The 19,395-nt window shown below is 32.9% G+C and overlaps 1 protein-coding gene across 2 annotated transcripts; it reads right to left on the bottom strand.

The window, feature by feature from the left end:
* Positions 1 to 1,354: 1,354 nt before the first annotated feature.
* LOC107028719 (uncharacterized protein At4g17910) lies at positions 1,355 to 15,514 on the bottom strand. 2 transcript variants are annotated; one of them, XM_015229893.2, is made up of 16 exons: positions 15,341 to 15,514; positions 15,185 to 15,248; positions 15,060 to 15,102; positions 13,261 to 13,385; positions 12,925 to 12,998; positions 12,752 to 12,827; positions 12,564 to 12,653; positions 11,853 to 11,926; positions 11,059 to 11,146; positions 7,641 to 7,767; positions 7,453 to 7,557; positions 6,046 to 6,175; positions 5,886 to 5,937; positions 5,743 to 5,787; positions 1,809 to 1,907; positions 1,355 to 1,706 (listed from the first exon to the last, which is right to left on the bottom strand). In XM_015229893.2, the coding sequence occupies exons 1-16, from the start codon at positions 15,388 to 15,390 to the stop codon at positions 1,554 to 1,556; spliced, it is 1,395 nt and encodes a 464-aa protein (XP_015085379.1). In that variant the 5' UTR covers positions 15,391 to 15,514; the 3' UTR covers positions 1,355 to 1,553. The 2 variants fall into 2 exon arrangements, with proteins under 2 accessions (XP_015085379.1, XP_015085380.1); XM_015229894.1 differs by lacking the exons at positions 1,355 to 1,706; positions 1,809 to 1,907 and adding an exon at positions 4,869 to 5,552.
* Between the last annotated feature and the right edge of the window lie 3,881 nt (positions 15,515 to 19,395).

Below are 19,395 nucleotides of genomic sequence, written 5' to 3'. Positions count from 1 at the left end.
GTTTTTCCTAAAAATACTTTTGAGGAAATACACTTTAGAAGTACTTTTTAAAAACTTGATTAAACAATAATGGTTGTTAAAAGTGTTTTTTTTTTTAATTTTTGTGGTCAAACACATACGGCTTCTCACAAAAAAAATCTTTTTTAAAAGTACAGCATTAAAAATACTTTTGCAAATAATCTAATTATAAAAACATACTATTATTAATAGCTTGCTCACAACTTTCAATAATAATATAATAAAAATCTTCCCCCTGAAAAGGTAAAAGAAAAAAAAAACCAGAACAAAAACTTCCTCAAATGAGCACTGCTAATTAGAGTCCTTTTAAAGCCTGCTGTCCACTCACATCATCAGAACATGAAATTCAGTATTGGATTGACACCTTTGTACCAAAACAAATTTTGCTCTTAGCAAATGTTTTATATAATCTGAATAACTGTGAGTTTAGTTAGAGAAAATAACTATTCCAATTAATTCAGCAACAAAATCTAGCTAGTTCTAATATATGTGAAAGAAAAATAATTTTCAACTTCATAGCTCCAGTACTTCTTTATCAAGCACCTACTACTCTTTGTGGACTATAGCATAGTACAAAGGCTTAGTCAAGATGCATACAAGCTGGTCCGAATGCCACTTTGTTAATGAAAACTAAAACGACACTTTGTAATGCTTAGTATGCCATATTGTCACTGGGTACTACCTTGTTCTTGTATTGTACATAGTGACCAAAGGTCCACAGCACAGTAATAAAAGGTAAGGGCAAAACAATAGGAGTGACTCAAAAAATAGACAGGAAGAGAGAGGGAAAGAGGAATAGGTAAAAACTGCAGATAAGGACCATGTGAAAGTAGAAGCACAGGAAATGTCACCTTATCTGGAGAAGAGGACGGATGAATGGACGTTTGGACCATGGTCCAATTAAGCTGTCAGGCCTTCTCTGTATAAGGTATCCAAAATCCATGTGACCAACCAAAGCTTTCTCTTCTAAACTAGTACATTTCAGCAATCATCTGCATTCAAAAACTAAAACTCTACATCTATTATTATAAATAACAATAGTATTCCAACTTTCTTTCTTTGGACCCCCCCTATTTTCTTGAGGGACCCATAAATACCATTTCCTAAATGGGGCTTGAGTTTGGCTTTCTTTTTTAGCCATGGGCAATCCTACACAGTGCATGCACAGAGAAAGCAAAAGAGGGATTGAGGTCTCACTCTCTGTGCTGGTTCCTGTCACATATACCCTTTTGGTTGTCACCGCACAGCAACAGCATATGATTTAGGCCGCGATCACATGATCATGTGGGTACACCATGGTCATTTCTCTCACACAGTTCTCACAGTGCATTTCTAATCAACAGAAATAGAGTAATCTGTAGGATAGTTGAATAGACCAGGATAAGGTAAAATATACGATTGATCAGTCAATGCCTTGATTACAGAATCTATTCTAGACACAGGATCTATTACAGGAATAACATTAAGAATAGTCATATGATGGAGGATGGGTTAAAGAATGAATTTAAATTAGAGTACACTCTAGAACAGCTCCACTACCAAAACTTCAATCGAATACCATAATTATGTGCAACTGCTGCAGCAATAGATAAAATGTATGCATATCCAAACAAGATAGCAAGGGCTCCGAATGGTGAGACAGAGAGGGTATCCATGGAAAGATTAACCATTCCAGTTAGCACGTTAGCCTGCATGATCGCACAACAATTTTTATGACTAATCATTCAGAGATCAGAGGTTGAACATAAACTCTTATAGAATGATGATGTCACCAACAATTTTTTCCTCACCAGAAGAAAAGAGCCCAGTAGATTCCGGTCGAAATATTCTATCAATGCAGCAACTTTATATCCAGGTACATAATCAGCTAGAGTTAAAACTGCAAAAACCTGAGAAGGGAAAACGTTGAATCATATGCCTAAATTAAAAAAATTAAAGAAATGCAACATTATATGGATCACGCCAGCAGATTTCTGTATGAAACTAAGCAGCATTACATTCCAGAGAAATTCACAAGTAATACCAAAACTCTTCCCCAAAAAACAGGAATAATGGCTAGTTAGTTAAGGCTTCCTCTATCCAGAAGTCTGATTGTCCCCCCTACCAAGAGTGAAATGAATCTATCCTTGACCAAACTTTTTGGAATGTGTAACCAACATTTTGAATAAGCAATACTCAGCTTGTGTAAATGTATAATAAGTTGAATCAGAAGAAATATTATGAGCATCCTACTTCACCCAGAAATTTGGTCAAACAACCACAAAAAAAGAAAAAGAAAAGGATAAACTTTTCCAGAAGTCAAGTAGTTAGTTACCAACCAACCTTTATTCCTTAGCCCAATGACATCCATTCTCTGTGGTATCACTCAAAAGACGTCCTATCACTAAGATGTCTGAATGACCCCAAACTAATTAACTTGGAGAAATTAAAAATTAAAAATTTCACTTTCAAGTTGCAGGTTGATTCATGCTATTTAGTAAATAGTAACGAAACTCCTTGAGCTAAATGCCATTAATTTCTGGGAACTCAAATCTACTTTTGTTTCTCCATCTTTATCTCTTATTACTTCTTGTGTCTCCATTGAAAGATTGGACTTATCAAGCTCTGAAATGAGTGGTAAATGATCAATCAATCAAGTATCTTTCAATTCCAAACTATTTGGGGTCAATATATGACTAAATCTATTCCTCTCTAGTTGTATCCATTTCATTTCAATACTGGCAATTCTCTAAAAGTTCTCCAAGTCCTACACTTATTCCCACATTGACATACAAGTTTCTACAAACAACAACAATACACCCACTGTAATCCCTACTAGTGGGGTCTGGAGAGGGTAGGAGAATGACCCTACCCCTGTAGGGTAGAGAGGTTGTTTCCAATAGGCCCTTGGATCTACAGACAAGAAAAGAATTTGAAGCATCGTAGCAAGAAAATACGACAGCAAAATACTGACATGCGAGTTTCTACTGAAATAAAAGTATTCCTGCCAAGCACTAGATTTAATGTAACAGTAAAAACAACAACTAAACCTTCATTTGAACTAGCTGGCATTGTCCATGTTAAGGCTGGCAAACGGACCGGTTTTTGGCCGGTCCGGTCCGGTTCCAATCCGGTTCCCGTACCGGTCCGTCCGGTACCGGTTGAACCGGTAAGGAACCGGTCTTTTAGTATACAGGACCGGGTACCGGACCGGTTCCTGGTTTTTTATCCGGTTGAACCGGTTCGGTAAGAACCGGTTCCGGTCCGGTCCAATCCGGTAAGGACCGGTTTAGCCGGATTTTTTATTTTTTTTTTTATATATTTTTAATATTACCGTTTTATTACCGTTGGGCCCTTCTAGCCGTTGGGCTGGGGCCCAAAACGGTCAAATATGACCCCCCACCCCCTTCTAACCCATTTACACTATAAATATACCATTTTTTTCAATTTTAAATCACAAATTCAATACTTATACATTCTTATACAATCTCTCAAAGTCTCAAACTCTCAATTATAAATCTCTCATAAATTATTAATTATTATATTGTGATATTGAGTTGAAGTTTGAATTTCGGAAGCTACAATCGGCATCTATCAAATCCGGCTTTCGTTATACGTCTACATTTACGTAGACGTTTGGTACATTCGTTCCAACTATTAACTTTAATTGTTATTTGTTTATTAATTTAGTTGTTTTATCTCTTTTATTATATTATTTTGCTTGTTTTTCTCTTAATATTTAATTGTTTTAAATTTTAACATGAATTCGGAAAGAAATAGTGGTAAAAGACCAATGTCGGAATTAAAAAATAAAAAGGGAGGAATAAATAGTTCTTGTTCTAAAAATTTGCCACCTAGATATTTAGTTAATACTAATGATTATACTTGTGTTAATGAAACTTTTTTTAATATAAACTTTAAAATATAAATTTAATNATTTTAATAAAAGTTTATATTAAAACTTTAAATTCAATATAAACTTTAAAGTTTAAATGTAATTTCAAACTTTAAATTCAATATAAAGTTTAAAAAACTTTAAATTCAATATAAAACTTTAAATTCAATTTGAAACTTTAAATTCAATATAAACTTTAAAATATAAATTTAATTTCAAACTTATATAAAGTTATAAACTTTAAAGTTTTCAATTGAATTTTTAATATAAATATATAATATTATATAATAATTAAAATAATTAAAAAAAAAATGGAAAAACCGGTAAGACCCGGTTCCAAACCGGTCCAACCCGGTTCCAAACCGGTTACTAACGGACCGGGCGGAACAGGGACACTTTTCCGGTAAAACTGGTCCGGTAAAATCCGGTACCGGTAAGAAAATCCGGTAAGAAAAAACCGGTACCGGTCCGGTTACCGATAAAACCGGTCCTGTTGACCCGGTCCTGTCTGTTTGCCAGTCTTAGTCCATGTGGTTCCTTTGCTTCCATTATCTTCTATTATTAGTTAAATCCGCCTTGGTTCCAATAAATCACAGGTTTTTTCAGATAGACTCCTTCTATTTGATTCTATATCTACATTATCCTCTTTAAGCACCTTCAATAATCATACAAAACAATTCAACATGGTCAAACCATCTTCAGTGATATTTTTTCTCATTTTATCCTTTATGTCCAATCTGATGCAATTGTTTCAAGATTTGTCCAATTTTGTTCAACTGGATATCCATATTAGTTTGTGCATTTCTAAACATTCATCTTCTGGATATATTTCATTATTGAGACGGTACATTCACTTAAATATAACATTGTTGCTCCCGCAACCATTCTTAGGCACTGGATTCTATGAAAATCTCTTTGTATCACTACCCACTGTTCTCACACTTGTAACAGCTCCTTTGAACTATCCTTTATCGTATTTATATTTGATATGGATTCTTTATTTTCGAACTACTTTACTGGCACTACTATATGCTTTCTTTAGTTCACTGAATATCATGTAGATTTCCTTCTCTCTGTAAGAATTTCTACAAATCTCAACAAAAACACTCCGCTGTTACAAGACTACCAGTCATGAACCCACTTAGCCTTACTTAATGTCCCTACTCTATCCTCATCACTCTTTGAATGTTATATTATATAAGTTTAGCTTAAAATACATATATATTTTATATAAGTTTCATACAATAATAGTTTGAACATCTTTATCTCCTTTGTTCTTGTATATTGGCCAAGGTACCCTTTTCCACTCATTTATTATCTTTCACTCCTTAATATAACATTGAATAGCATGGTTAGCCATCACTTAACCTCACCATGGCACTTCAAATCTTGTCCAAAATCATTCTTAATACACTTGATCTAAGTTTTTCTGCCTTTGCACTCAGTCTTGAAATAACTGATGAGAGCTGACATCAGAAAACCCATGTACTTAAAGACACAAAAGTACATCCATCCGATAAGACTAACATGTATGTCTGCACGCGCAAACTCCATTTACAAGTGTAGAACTGTTGGTAAGAAGAATCATGGATAGATGGAATGAGTAGCTACCACAGTCCAGCAAACAAAAGGAGCCACAGGGAATAGACAATTCCACATTCTAACCATGACAAAAGAACTTTAATCAGCGTATAAGTAGATAGAATAAAAGAGTGAATTATGGTCTTAGTGGTATTAAAGAAACAGACTTGAAGGAAGAGTGCACGAAAACAGCTCAGAATATTCTTGAACACAATGCAGAAGAGGAATTCCAGAACCATTTGGAACAGAGCAATCTCTATGAATCTTACCTGAAGGTTCATAGCCAATACTACAGTAACATAAGCCAGGTTGCACTGTTAAAAGAGATTATTAGTCACATAAACTAGACAGAAAACTAAGATATTTGCTATTAAAATTAAAAGAGGAAAACTCCCAGAGTAATACACTATACCATTCTGCGAGAAACCCTCTCAACATGCCTATCTAGCAAAATGGTCAACAACCTGCAACGTGAAGAGGAAGCAACAAGCTTAGAAATATCAGCATTTAAATAGCAAGAAGCAAAAATTCAGGAAGTGGACAACAAAATACTCCATAGCCGGAAATCAGACCATAATAGAAGACAGATAATCCAGACTCTAATCCTTGCCCAATCGTTTGTCCTCAACACAGCATCTCCAGGTTTTCCAAAGAAAAGATAGTTGCCTAGTTGGACACAAACAAGGTACAACCCCCAATAACCTGATATCAAAAGAAATAATTTGCTAAACCAAAATAACCAATCATAAAATAAAAATGTAAGATGATTGAGATAAGAAGTACTGAATATATTATGATAACCACCATCGACCCAGCTAAAGTCGACAATGCTCATACAATGAAATTAAATATCACATTTGGTTTAAGATGACTCAAAAATACCTTCTGAGAAAAGATCAGTAAGAAAATAAAAATAGCTAATTAATGCTTCAGCTAACATGTTTTGTTCTGCCTTGAAAAGAGAAGTCATTGTAAGAATTTTCACATCCTATTGAAAAGGGTATCACAAATAAGCTTTCTTTCCTTGTTCCAGAAATTTGGGGAAGAACTTCAAAACTTGCACAACATTAACTTATTTTTTCCATCTTGAAAAGAACTATTTTTCTTCAGTGAGTCTGGTGCGTGTGTGTGTGTGTTAATCTGGATGTTCATTTGTCCCAAAATATACAAACTTACCTGACACCTTTGTATTCCACTATTGGCAATACTTGATACATGTGTAATATTCAACAAAGAACAGACCCAATGGATCCCCAGTTCTTACTACAATGAAGCTATATTACATGGACCAGATTGCAAGATGTGAATATGTGATTACTGTTATATTCAGAACGTACTGAACTTGTCCTTAGCATAATATTTTATTTTGATTGATAAGCATTTGGAATCCAATGTTTGCAATTTTTTCTACACATAGGTACTTTTTCTGCAGTTCTCCCAACCCACATCAGAAACATTCACCGAAGTCCACGCATTATTCACATAATTCTTCCATTTAAACAAATTAGCAAACCCCTGTATCCCATGTTAGGAAGCAGTTTACACGTGTATACTAGACTAACCAAAGAAATATCCCACAAACAAACTAAATAAAACCCCCCACTTCTTGCTAAAATAAAGTTTCAATGATGAACTCCCCTTAATCTGATTACTACTGCATTAACAACTAATTATGACACTTATATCTAAAAGTTTATTTTGATTTACAAGCATTGTGAAACAGAACTTTAAAAAGTGTACATATATTGGAACCATTTACTTAACTCCACCTATATGAGCTAGTTTCAAGTCCAGAAAAAATTAAGGGCAAAGCTTCATATCCAAGTCAAAACGAAACGGAGAACCAGCCCATCTCTTCTTCAAAGAATTTCCAAAAAACGACCATAAAACTGAACAACCCAGTAAGCAAATGCACGGTGTCAGAGAGAGAGAGAGAGAGAGAGAGAGAGAGAGACTGCTCTAATTTCACTTCACCTTACCAAAAATGCTAAAAATCCCTTCTTTGTTTTGACTGATGATGTCATGTCCTCGTTCATTTGAAAGGAGATATTCATTTAGCCCAAGCAACAGGATGACCTCATATACTGAAAGGACAAACAAAATTCTAGGCTTACCAAGCATATGAGAAGGTACCAAATTCTGAGATGGGCCAAGATTATAATAATACCTACTAGAATAAACCACCCCAGAATTCCACAATAACTCGGTGGAATATTAATTATCGATGTCAAAATTGCTACACCAGCAAGAGTGAAAAAGAAATTCCAGTGCACACCATATTCACCAACGTGAACCTATGACAAAGGAAATGACTTCTATCAATATTAAGAATGACAAAGTTTGAAGAAATGCCTAGCAAATGCAGATAAAGAAAGGATCATAGTAGCTATTGAGGAAAACTACATGAAAAACATCTGTAAACACTGGTACAGATATAGGATGCATTTAATTGTTCATACAAACAGAAACACACATAGCCGTAGGTATGCAGCAGTGTTATCAAAAGCAAAAAGCGCAAAAAGGCTCTAAGGTCCGTGGGGCTTTAAACGCAAAGCGCAAATAAAGCATGGGCTTTGATGAAAAAAGGCGCAAAGGGAGAAAAAATACAAATATATATGTTTAGTCCAAGACTAATAATTATAAACGTGAATGACAAATATATGACCAAAGAAATTGATTCTTTTTTATGATAACGTGAAATATCAATTGTTTAGTGGCACTTCTTCATAAGAGGCTCATTGGCAAGGAAAAGTTTGCCTTAAAACCTTGATGACAATACTGAAGCGCACATAAAGCGAGGCAAAGCTATCAACACGTTTTGAGCCTCACTTTAGGGCTTAAGCGCGCTTAAAACGCACCTTTGATAACACTGGTATGCAGTACTCAGAAAGGAAGTTTAAAGCTAGACGACTATGATGCTTGTTGAGGACCCTTCTAAAATTACCATTTTGACACAACAATATGCTGAGAAAAGTTAACGATGATTGCTGCAGTCAAACACAGGAAAATAAGAACATTTTGACTTTTGAGAAATAGGAATGGGAAGACATTACACAAAGATCTCCCCTTCTCTTTTCTTTTTTTTGCTAAGGTGTTACACAAAGGTCTCCTTTCCTGCAACATAATTGTGCATTTTAATTTTGACACTACTATTGTCCTGGCTTCACTAATCGGTGAAAGGGAGTACACACCTTGCCAGTAAAACATTGGGCAATCTTATCTCCAAATTTCATAGTTTACTAGTTAAGAAAGTAACACGTCACTTTTAAGAACTTAATATGCAACTAAAAGCAAATTCGGGTTATAACTAATCATTGAGCATGCTATCCATACTGTATTGAATGAGGAAGGGACCATTCATAAACAAATTCAGTATAAAGAGCTTCTTCAATAGTTCCCATTCGTGGAAAGCCTAGAAGTACTCTTCCTTTGGTAAATCCAAGCCAAAACCTACTTCTAACAACTTATTGGATCAAAGTAGTATTATACATTTTCCCCAGCACCGGAGGGGTTTAATTCTCGTTACACATGATGTGGCAGAAAAGATTATTCAACAAGTTGTCTTGCTTGCATTAAGATATAAACTTGCCTGTGCATAATTTCAAAGTTGAGATAAATTTGACCATAATCAGAAATGATACAACTATACTATGCTTCAGTCCGAAATTAGTTACAGTCGGCTATATAATTCCTCATTAACCATGTTTCTACAATTAAATTCTTTTAGGCCGCACCCAAGTGGTTTGAAGTGAGTTGAGAACCTTGAGATCTAAGGTACAATTCCTGGCGAAGGCAAACGCTTAGGTGGTTTCTTCTTTTTTGTCCAGCCTGGGTAGTTAGAGTTACCTGATACCTATGCTGATAGGAGGTAGTAGGTATCCCATAAATTAGTCGAGGTGTACCAACTGACTAGCTATAACAGTCATCACAAAAGGTCTTAGTTCAGTCATTAAGTCCGTTTCTTTTTTAGGTATGAATCTTAATTAATTGGATCTTAATCATTAAGATCATTTTTATATTATAACCTGTTAATGGGTTTGAATAGACTTGAATGATTAAGATATGCAACAAAGACTTAATATCATAAAGATGTATATTTAAAAATTCCTTTTTTTATAACAAGGGAAACCCACAGTTGCTACCCTTGAGGGGGTGCGCATAAGGTAAAACCCCCGCTCCTATGCAATAGCATGCAAATCACATAAGAGAGGTAACCCCACTAGACAAGCCCGGTGCGACGTGCTCAAACCACTGGGCCACTCTTCCGAAGGGTATAAATTTAAAATTTTCTACAAAGATGGTAGTTCACCAATTCCATCCATTCACTGTTGTCGCCATCACTCGCCATTATTGATTACCACCATTGTCACCCAGCATTATCTACCACCACCACCCACAACTACCATCCTCAACCACAACCACCATTGTTGCCAATCACTACAATCAGTTGTCACCACCACTACCCACTATTTAACATCATCACCACCATTACCACAACAACCACCTATCACTACACACAATCATCATCATCGTCACCGCTATATATCGCAAACCACCGTCATTATTTACAACTGCCATTAGCTATTACTATTATCCACCATCAACCAATACTGTCAGTCACCATCACCACTAGCTACTATCCACAACATCAATAGACAACACTATTCTAATCGGCTCCCACAACCCCCACTGCTAGCCATTACCACCAACCGCCAATAGTTCTTTTAAAATATTTTGTTGATATACATTTTATAAACTTCTATATTTATTAAGTTTAAAGGCAAATTTAATTACTTAGTTTTCATATCTTAAACAATATCTTAATATTCATATGTGCATTGAATTCAAACATCTCATCCAAATGCATATCTTAATATTCAGATGTATCCAAATTCAGACGTCTTAGTTTCAATAAGGACAAATGCGACCTAAATATATTCCCATCTAATTGCCTATATAGAGCTTTTACAAATGCTACTTGCACTTTCATGTACCATATCTTTCGCTTTCAACTACACGTCTCTCGATAAAACTTCCTTCCATGTAATTTTAGGCCTACCTCGTCCCATGTTATCATATACTACCTTAGTTTCACACCAATAGAGCAACATATCTGGAGATTGATGTAGGATATGACCAAACAATCTCAAGCGACCTTCTCTTATATTATCCTCTATATGCTACTTGCTTCTTCTAATGTGATCATTTTTAATCTTGTCTTATCTTGTAAGTCGCACATCCAGCTAGGCATCTGCATTTCTATGGCACTCATCTTGTGGATGCATTGGACATAATCAAAAATACAAACAAAAAAATAAGCCAAAAAGTTCATGATTAAGACAGCCTATCACGAGACGTTCTCAAAATCATCTTCGCTATTTCGGGCATGCATTATATGGGGTGGAGGTGGATACACTGCACGTTCAAGTTATCAACTCACATATCATTCTCACGGGCTGAAGTGTGCCCCCTCGTGAATGTTTCTTGGATTTAAATGTCCAAATTTTGTCCCCCCAACCCCCACATCCCCAGGCCAAAGAAAAAGAATAACATTGGTAATGTAGAAGAATTAAGATTCCATTAACCTGATAATCAACACTTGAAGTGAAAAAGATTCGAGCAAACCCCAGGACTATGAGTGGACAAGTTGAAGAAATTGCAGTTCTCAAATTCCTGGAAATGTAAGTGCCAATTAAGAAAGTGCAAAATTTTATTTATCAAATGAATAAAAGAACAGAATTGATTAGATAATTACAGACCAGAAATTAAATAAATGTTCTTATCAAGCAACATGATCTGACTGTACTTGTGTAAACCTAGTACAGAGGAATATACTCCTTTATCAAATGAATCAAGAAGAGAATCAATTATTATTATAGTAGTAATGGAACAGAATTCTGACTCTCATATTGAAAAAACATCATCTGACTGTATGTTTTGATTGAAAGCCCTAGTACAGGGGAATCAATTATAAGTAGCTATATGGATTCCAGGATAAAAATTTCTTTCTTCATCAACATTATGTGGACTAATAATTGGTCCGAGAGATACATGGACCAGCCCAAAGAATCAAATAAAAGGGTATCTACAGAAGTATATATAAATGATAGCAAGAATATTCTTACGCGCTGTTTGGTTTGAAGTATAAGAGAAACATACTACTATTAGAATTTATGCAATATATGTTATCTTTAATTCCAACATAACTACTCACAGAATTACTAAGACACCCTAATCAGTACTATTCATATACACCCTACTAAACGACCCCTAAAGAGAAACATGTCAGTTAAACTATATAGCATCATCCAGTCATCTACAAGAGGTAAAATCTCATCAATGGCCATGATAAAAGTTCAAATAGAGAATCCTCACTTACGTTTTTGCAATTCCACGTGCTTGTCGTGAGACCAATGCATTTGCCACAATAAACGAACCTACTCCAATGTCCATCTGATACAACCACAAGGTAAGCATAAGGTACCTAATTCTAACTCCAGTTTAAATTTCGGCAAAAGGTTCATCAGAAGTAGTAAGTTGACAGAACCAGGATGAAAAACCTAAACGAAAAGATGAATCAATGAAGTTGAGCTCAATACAATGGAACTGACTATAGTAGGATGATATAAAAGTGAAGGAAAAATAGAGAGAAGAACTTTCATAATGACAACTTGCAAATAAGCATATGCTAGCAAAAAAGCTACCTAGGATTTATTTAACATGTCAATGCCTAAAAGGGGATAGAAAATGCAATTTTAAGAACTATCCATCCGTTACCTAGAAAACCATACCATCAAATCATCTCTTATACATTTGTTTCCTTTCCAGAGATAATCCTTAATATTACAATTATTTACAGTCACAATCCTTAATCACTACATCTCAAAGAGAACTTTGCGTTAAGAAATTTTTGAACTGATACAACCTAAATCCTAGCCAACAATGTTGTTAAAGGGCCATTAGAACTTCCGCTTCGCCTTATAACTGAGCAACTGCAGATTGGGATGTCCCCGATCGCTCAGCCGGCGCTTCAGTGCACACATCAAGATATAAGCACAAATATGAAAATAGAATACAGATAGTTGTTTACCAAGCCAGTACCGTACGTCTCTGTTTTAGCATATCTTCTAGGAAATATCTTGAAGTCAACAGCCAGAATACATATGCATGTCAGAAAATTCTGCAGCAATCATACCTAAAATCATAAATAGTAACTCCAGTAATAAAAGGAAACAAAATAAGATGAAAGCATATGTAAATAATGGTTATTCCGCATACCATAGCAACCCTGTATGCAGATATATTTGTCCTAAGAGATCGGACCCCTTCTTCCTGAGAAACAGAAAATCCAGATCTGCATTGAACATGAAATACCGTTACATACAATAAGCTACATGAAATACATGTAAACAGCTTCATGGAATGCCTGTAGAATTCTATCATCGGATTACCTTCTAGCTAAAATAAAGAATGTCACCAATAAGGTCATCCCAACTGCATTAGTATATGTCCAATCTGCCAGAATCTGAGATTGAATAGTTACTCATTTGATCAAGAATATCAAGTATTAAATCAAGTTCCCAAAACTTGAGATCATCTCGCACACAGGAAACAACTACTTCATCAACAAATGACTAGAAATAATAACCAATTTATAACTGAATCTTCTTTCTCTTTCCTTTTCATTCAGATGTTAATATAATAGAGATCTTTTCGTCCATTTATTTGACTTGTTAAAATGAATCACAAGTACTGTTGGTATTATAGAACAGACAGAGAACACTTACAGTCAAACATAAAATGACTGGAAATACAATGCAGAAGACATCAAGAGTCGCTGCAGCAAGATATGATCCCAGGCTCTTCTTACAAACAACTGCATTAACATTATCATCTTTCTTTGACAGGGCCTCTGCAAAATTAGGATCAGATGCCTCACAAAGGGGTGAAGTGATACAGCTATTGGCCACATAAAATGGTGAAACAAGAAAGGAAACAAAAATAAAGTACAACTAACGTCACAAACAAAGTGTTGGGACTTCTTTCGTCAAACAATACAACTAATCAAGCAATTATGAGTTTGGGTAACAGTGATCAAAACAAATGGGTCTTCAGGAAGTTCATTAACCACTACAGGATCAACACATTAGCAAAAGATTTTAGTTGTTGATAAATTTGATAAAAGGCCTAACGTATCTGTTGCTATAACCAAGAAAGAAAACTTTTTTTTCACTTAACAGTATTACGAGTTTCACACCCAACTTCAAAACTGGGAGCTTCTTTTGGACAAGAGAAAGGTCTAGCAATTGCTATGTTAGGTGCAATGAGTATTAAATTTACACGGCAAGTAGGATGATACCACTATAATAGTTCTTCGTGATCTCTTGAGAAAGGTCTCAATGATAGTATCTCCTCGATAAAGTGCATTTATTGTCACTTAGTTTCACAACCTTTTACGTGAGAAATAGACTAAAGATTTTCCCAAAACTCTAGCTCCCAGCTTTATAGCTTCAAATAGATGTCCCATTCACTTCACTCCAAACAGAATTCTAGAATGTTCGCCATACTTCCTTTAAGTTTTCATACTCTTCCCAAACCAATCACTAGTCCCACATTATGTCCTCAGCTTTACCCTCTGAAAGACCCAGAGCCCCTCAAAAGGCCTTTTCATAGACCTCAGTATAGTAGTGGCTTAGCATACTGATAACCAGTTAACATGTAGGAGTCACACTAATACACCATTCATTGCATCTTGCGTAGGAGGTTCAGTTAGTTCAGATCCTCCCCTACTTCAACATTAGCTGTTTTACTACTAACTTATCCAGAAGCATTTTGCATGACGGAAGAATTGCATTGACTTAGTTACTTTTTGTTAGTGAATTTAGTTAAGCTTTTTCAGCCCAAAAATTAAGAACCAATGCCATGTCTTTTGGAGGATAATAAAATTGAATCTTTACAATTCTACGACTTTAACTATAATATGATGTAAAACATAAATTTACAGAGTGGGATGATGAATTCAGAATGCTTTATAGTCCTTTCTTTACTTCCTATAAGTCAAATAATAACCTTCTCCGCTTCTTTCTTTTCAAACTGACTGCAAATATTCAGACTCCAAAATAAAAAAAAAATTACCAAGTACCAAAACAAAAATTAAAAGAAAAGTTAGGTCCTTTTTTCCAATCAGTCCCTCACCGGAGGTAGTGGAAGGTGACAGGTACTTGGTAGTTTAGTCAAAGTGCAACAAAGCTAGCCCGAACACCGCCATTACAAAAACAAATAAGCAAACGAAATGTTTTCAAACCAACTATATCCTTATAAACAGTTTGGTCTTTGTCACATTTAGCTAATCATAAGAAAATAATACAAATACAAATACTTAATAAAAGGGAGGAGAATACATAATTTTTTTCTTCTCTATCATTCCAATTTTGCCTGATGGCAAACTATTTAGGGCTCAATGCAAGCTTTACAGTATCTAAATTGGAAAAACCCGGAAAAAAACAATTAACTAAAACTTAATCAGAATGATGAATAAAATGTTATGACAGGAGAAAAATGATACAATGTTGTGCGATTTTCACACCTTTTTTGGAACTGGAATATACTGAACGTAGAAAGAGGATCATCTGAATCACAATATAAAAACAAAATTAAAATAAAACACATAATACTAAAATTAAAATTAAAAAAATAGCAACGGTTTCTTACCGAGAGAGTGGCAATGAGAAGGAATAACTCCATCATTGAAGTTCCTGTTAAATTGCTCACAAACCTGAAACGAATGATCAATTGTTCAAAATTCAGATCATAACAAAGTGGAAAAAATGCAATTTATGGATTTGTTTGTTAAAAGAAAATCGTAACTCTTCCTTGAGACGCTTGTTCGGATTAAATGTGCTCGCCGGAGAATCCATCGTCGGTGACGGAGATGGCGAAGTTCGTTAATACCTGTAGTGTGTGAGCAGTTGCACCGTCGGCGGTTCGAACAGTTCTGAATCGGAACGGAGTGAAATTTAGGAAGTAGTTCTGCAATCAAGCAAATCCCAAAAAAGAAATCTACACTCTTTTTTTTGTCTGTTTTTAGCCTGTTTTATATATATATATATATATATTTTAGAAATTTAGTCAATTGACTTTTAAGAAGCAAAATTTATCACTAAAATATTAAAATATGTTATTTATATAGGTTTTTAAATTTAGTACAATTGGCATAAATTTTATAGTGTTACGAGTTAATTATATTACTAGTGAACATATTCGCGCTTCGCGCGATTATAAAAAATGATAAGTTATGAGTAATTTTATTAAGTATCATATAAATAAAGATGTGTTTGTAATATAATTGTTAGACCTTGATTTTTTTTATAGCAAAGAATAATATATAAATTTAATGCATAATTAATCTTTTGAGTTTTGCTGACATCCACTCCATAGGTTGATCATAATTTAATAATTTGCATCTTATTTTTTTAAGTCAAACTAAAATCTATGCAAATAATAAACATAAAAAATATAAAAACGATAAAGAAATAAATAAATCAACGTGATGATTTCTACAGAATCTAACAATATCTCTCAAAAACATAACAACAAAAAAATTAAAGTGATGATTTCTATAAAATTTGACTATCTTTATTTATACGATTATAATATCTAATATCAATATGATTATTAATTACTTCAGAAATTAGAAAAATAAAAACTTGTTAATGTAATGAAATAAATATCATTAAAACTTATCGTAAAGAAATGACTTTTTAGTTTCTTAACATTTTATTTAAGTATAATAATAGAATTAAAGAATTGAGTTTTAAATGAAGGGAAAAAAAAGAAAATCCAAAAAAGAAAATTAAAAAACAAAAAATCAATTATTAATTAACAATCAGTTACACTTTTCCAAAAATAAGAAATTCAAAAGCTACCGTTACAAAAATATATTTCTTAAATATTTCTCTTCCTTATATTCCGCTTATTACCTTATATTTATTTATTTATTTTCACCAAAAAAAAAAAAACTAAACTCTTACCACTCAAAAAAAGATGAAGTTTAAAAATTAAAAAGAATAAATTATAAATAAATTTCTGACAAATTACAGAAAATTAAAAATCTTTAAAAATGATCGTGATCGAGATTTATCAGAATTTAAGAAGTGTTTTATTTTTTAATAAATGAAAGAAATTTAGGAGAATGAAAGAAAAGTTTTAGAAAAATTAACTAATAGTATTTTATTAATGATAAAAATAAGATATTTTAATTTTTTTAACATTTTACAACAAATTAAATGAAATTAATTGAGAGAAATGGGCAGAACATATTTATGGTAATAAAAGGAGACATAAATAAAACATATATATTTATAAAAAAAATAATAGAAATAGAAGGTACTATGTTAAATTATGGCAATAAGGATCAGAGTTAAATACATTTCTTTTTAGAAAATTATAAAAATAGAAGGTAGAAAAAAGAATTTAAATAAAAATAATAAATTGTAGTAATAATAAAGAAAGATGAATTAATAAATTCTAATAATGATGAGAAATTTGATTTTTTTTTCTTCAGATTTCATAGATTAGAGAAAATAAAAAATAAAAATATGTAACAAAATAAATGACTGCAAATTAAACTTAAATTTTAATTATATTACATGAAATCTTCTCTTTCTTTTTTTTTTCTTTTTAAAATACAAATGTTTCATCAGAGTTTATTAATCAACAATATTAAAAAATAGTATAACTATCAATTCCAAAAGTGGATCGATTCCCAATAATCAAAAAGGAAAATAAACTATAGCACTAGCTAAATTTTAAACAAGAAAAGTAAATAAACAAATGCAAAAGAATGACAAGAGCTTCAGAGGTTTTCAAACTACAGTCGTCGTCTTCGATCAGTCGCGCAGAAATCCATGGCTATCTCGACACCATCATATTCGTCCGACTTTCATATTTTACAAATAATCTCATGTCCAACATGTAAGCAATCTAATGGTATGATTTAGGCCAAAGTCATATGCGGCCACTCAAACTTGTCCCGATTATTCATTTAGACACCTCAACTAGACATACTACCTATTGAACACTTCAACCATTCTGAATTTGAACCATTTAAACATTTTTTCGAGAATAAACAAAAAATAGAGGATGTGTGAAATACACTCGCGCTGACTTGTCAATTTGACCAATCAAATAATGACATGTGTTATTTTTTAATCCAAAAAATTATTTAAACATTATATTATAAAGAAAACAAATAAAAATTATTTTAAAGTTAAAAAAATGAAAAAAAAAAGTAAAACCTAAACTTCCCTGCCTTCAACGGGAACAAAACATACATTTCCTCTAACTCCATTAGTGGCTACCCTCCCCTCCCTGTACAGTTTCATTTTTAACCCGATAATTTTTTTTTTCATCAGCTTTTTTTTTAATTATAATTTTTTACTTCATCTCGTTTTTTAGGTAGAGAAAGATGGGGAAAAGAATCTCTTCGAAAAATTTATAAATGAAACAAAATGCTAAGAATTTTGAAACCATTAGAATGGTGAGGGAAGAAGATAACCACTGATACTAAGAATTTTGAAATCATTAGAATGATGGGGGAAGAAGATAACCACTGGTGTATGGGTATGAGGGTTGGGGTGGGGTGGGGTGGGATTGATAGAAATAGGGAAGAAGAAGAAGACAAAAATAGGGAAGAAGAAGAAGACAACTGTTCTTCTTTTTTTTTGTTAATTTTTTTTTAAAAAAATTAACTTAGGCGTATAAATTAAGAGAAAAAAAAAGAAAAATATTATTTTTAATAAATTAACGCGCCCAAGGAAAGTGAATTACACGTTTTTTGTCATGTCAGCATTTTGTGTCTAATAGGAATGACTTTTGAACAAATAAAGTGTTCAATTGACACAAGGATTAGTTGAGGTGTCTAAATGAATTATGCGGACAACTTTGAGTGGCTGGAGATGACTTAGGCCTATGATTTATATAGTATTCAAAAGTTAATGTTAAAAAACTTTTCAAATTCTCTAATTAAGTGTAAAGAATAAATTTTCTTAAATTTTACAATTAAGAAAAATGTTTTTAAGGTAAGAATTTGATAATTGAAGCTTTTATGTATGATTTAATAAGGGAGTAATTAAATACTATGCTTTAATATTTTACAAAAATATTAAATAATATTTTATGTTTTAAAATGAAAAAAAAACTTTAAAAAAAATCTCCAATAAATAAATAAAAAATTCAGCCCTTAGAAGCATGCCACATCAGCGATTTTTGATTCAGATTTATATATATATATATAGATTCTTCTATTATTTTTTAAAATTTTTAAAAATACCTTAAAATTTATGAATCCGGATATATCAACAGATATTCAGATACATGAGAAAATGATGTATCTGAGAGGGAGAAGATATACCAAAGATGGGATAGAATATCCAGATACATAGAAACGAGGAATGCATCAGAGAGAAGGAATGTATCAGAGAGGTTAGTGATATATCCGAGAGCGAAGGAGATGGAGATATATCAGTGATGAGATGAGAGTGATATATCCAAGAGAGTAATTTTAAAAAAATAATAATAGAAAATTTTAGAGATCATAATAAAATAAAATACATATTAAGATAATTTTTTTCTTACATAAAAAATTATATCATCAATTCTTATAATAAAAAAGTTATTATTTAATTGTAAACGGAAATTTGAATAAACCATCATAATGATTAATAACAGATAGTATTAAATAAATAGTATTAAATAATATTAGTATTTACTGTGTACTAATCCTAGTCCTATTAGGATTAGTACTCCTTAATCCTAGTCCTATTAGGATTAGTACTCCTTCCTATATCTCCTATATATATCTCCCATGTATTCCCTTATTAGGTTAACACTTCAATACAATCAATATTCCTTCGTGGTATCAA

The sequence above is a fragment of the Solanum pennellii genome, chromosome 8 (assembly GCF_001406875.1).
Source record: "Solanum pennellii chromosome 8, SPENNV200".
Classification (NCBI taxonomy): Eukaryota; Viridiplantae; Streptophyta; class Magnoliopsida; order Solanales; family Solanaceae; genus Solanum; species Solanum pennellii.
Note: the sequence above shows the minus strand (reverse complement) of the source record. Positions and strands in the feature narration are given on the sequence as shown.

Coding starts and splice junctions, on each gene's coding strand:
- LOC107028719 (XM_015229893.2), bottom strand. CDS start 15,390: ATGGATTCTCCGGCGAGCACATTTAATCCGAACAAGCGTCTCAAGGAA. Junction 15,249..15,340: donor AACAAGCGTCTCAAGGAAGA/GTTACGATTTTC, acceptor CATTCGTTTCAG/GTTTGTGAGCAATTTAACAG. Junction 6,176..7,452: donor AGGGATTTTTAGCATTTTTG/GTAAGGTGAAGT, acceptor TTTTGATATCAG/GTTATTGGGGGTTGTACCTT.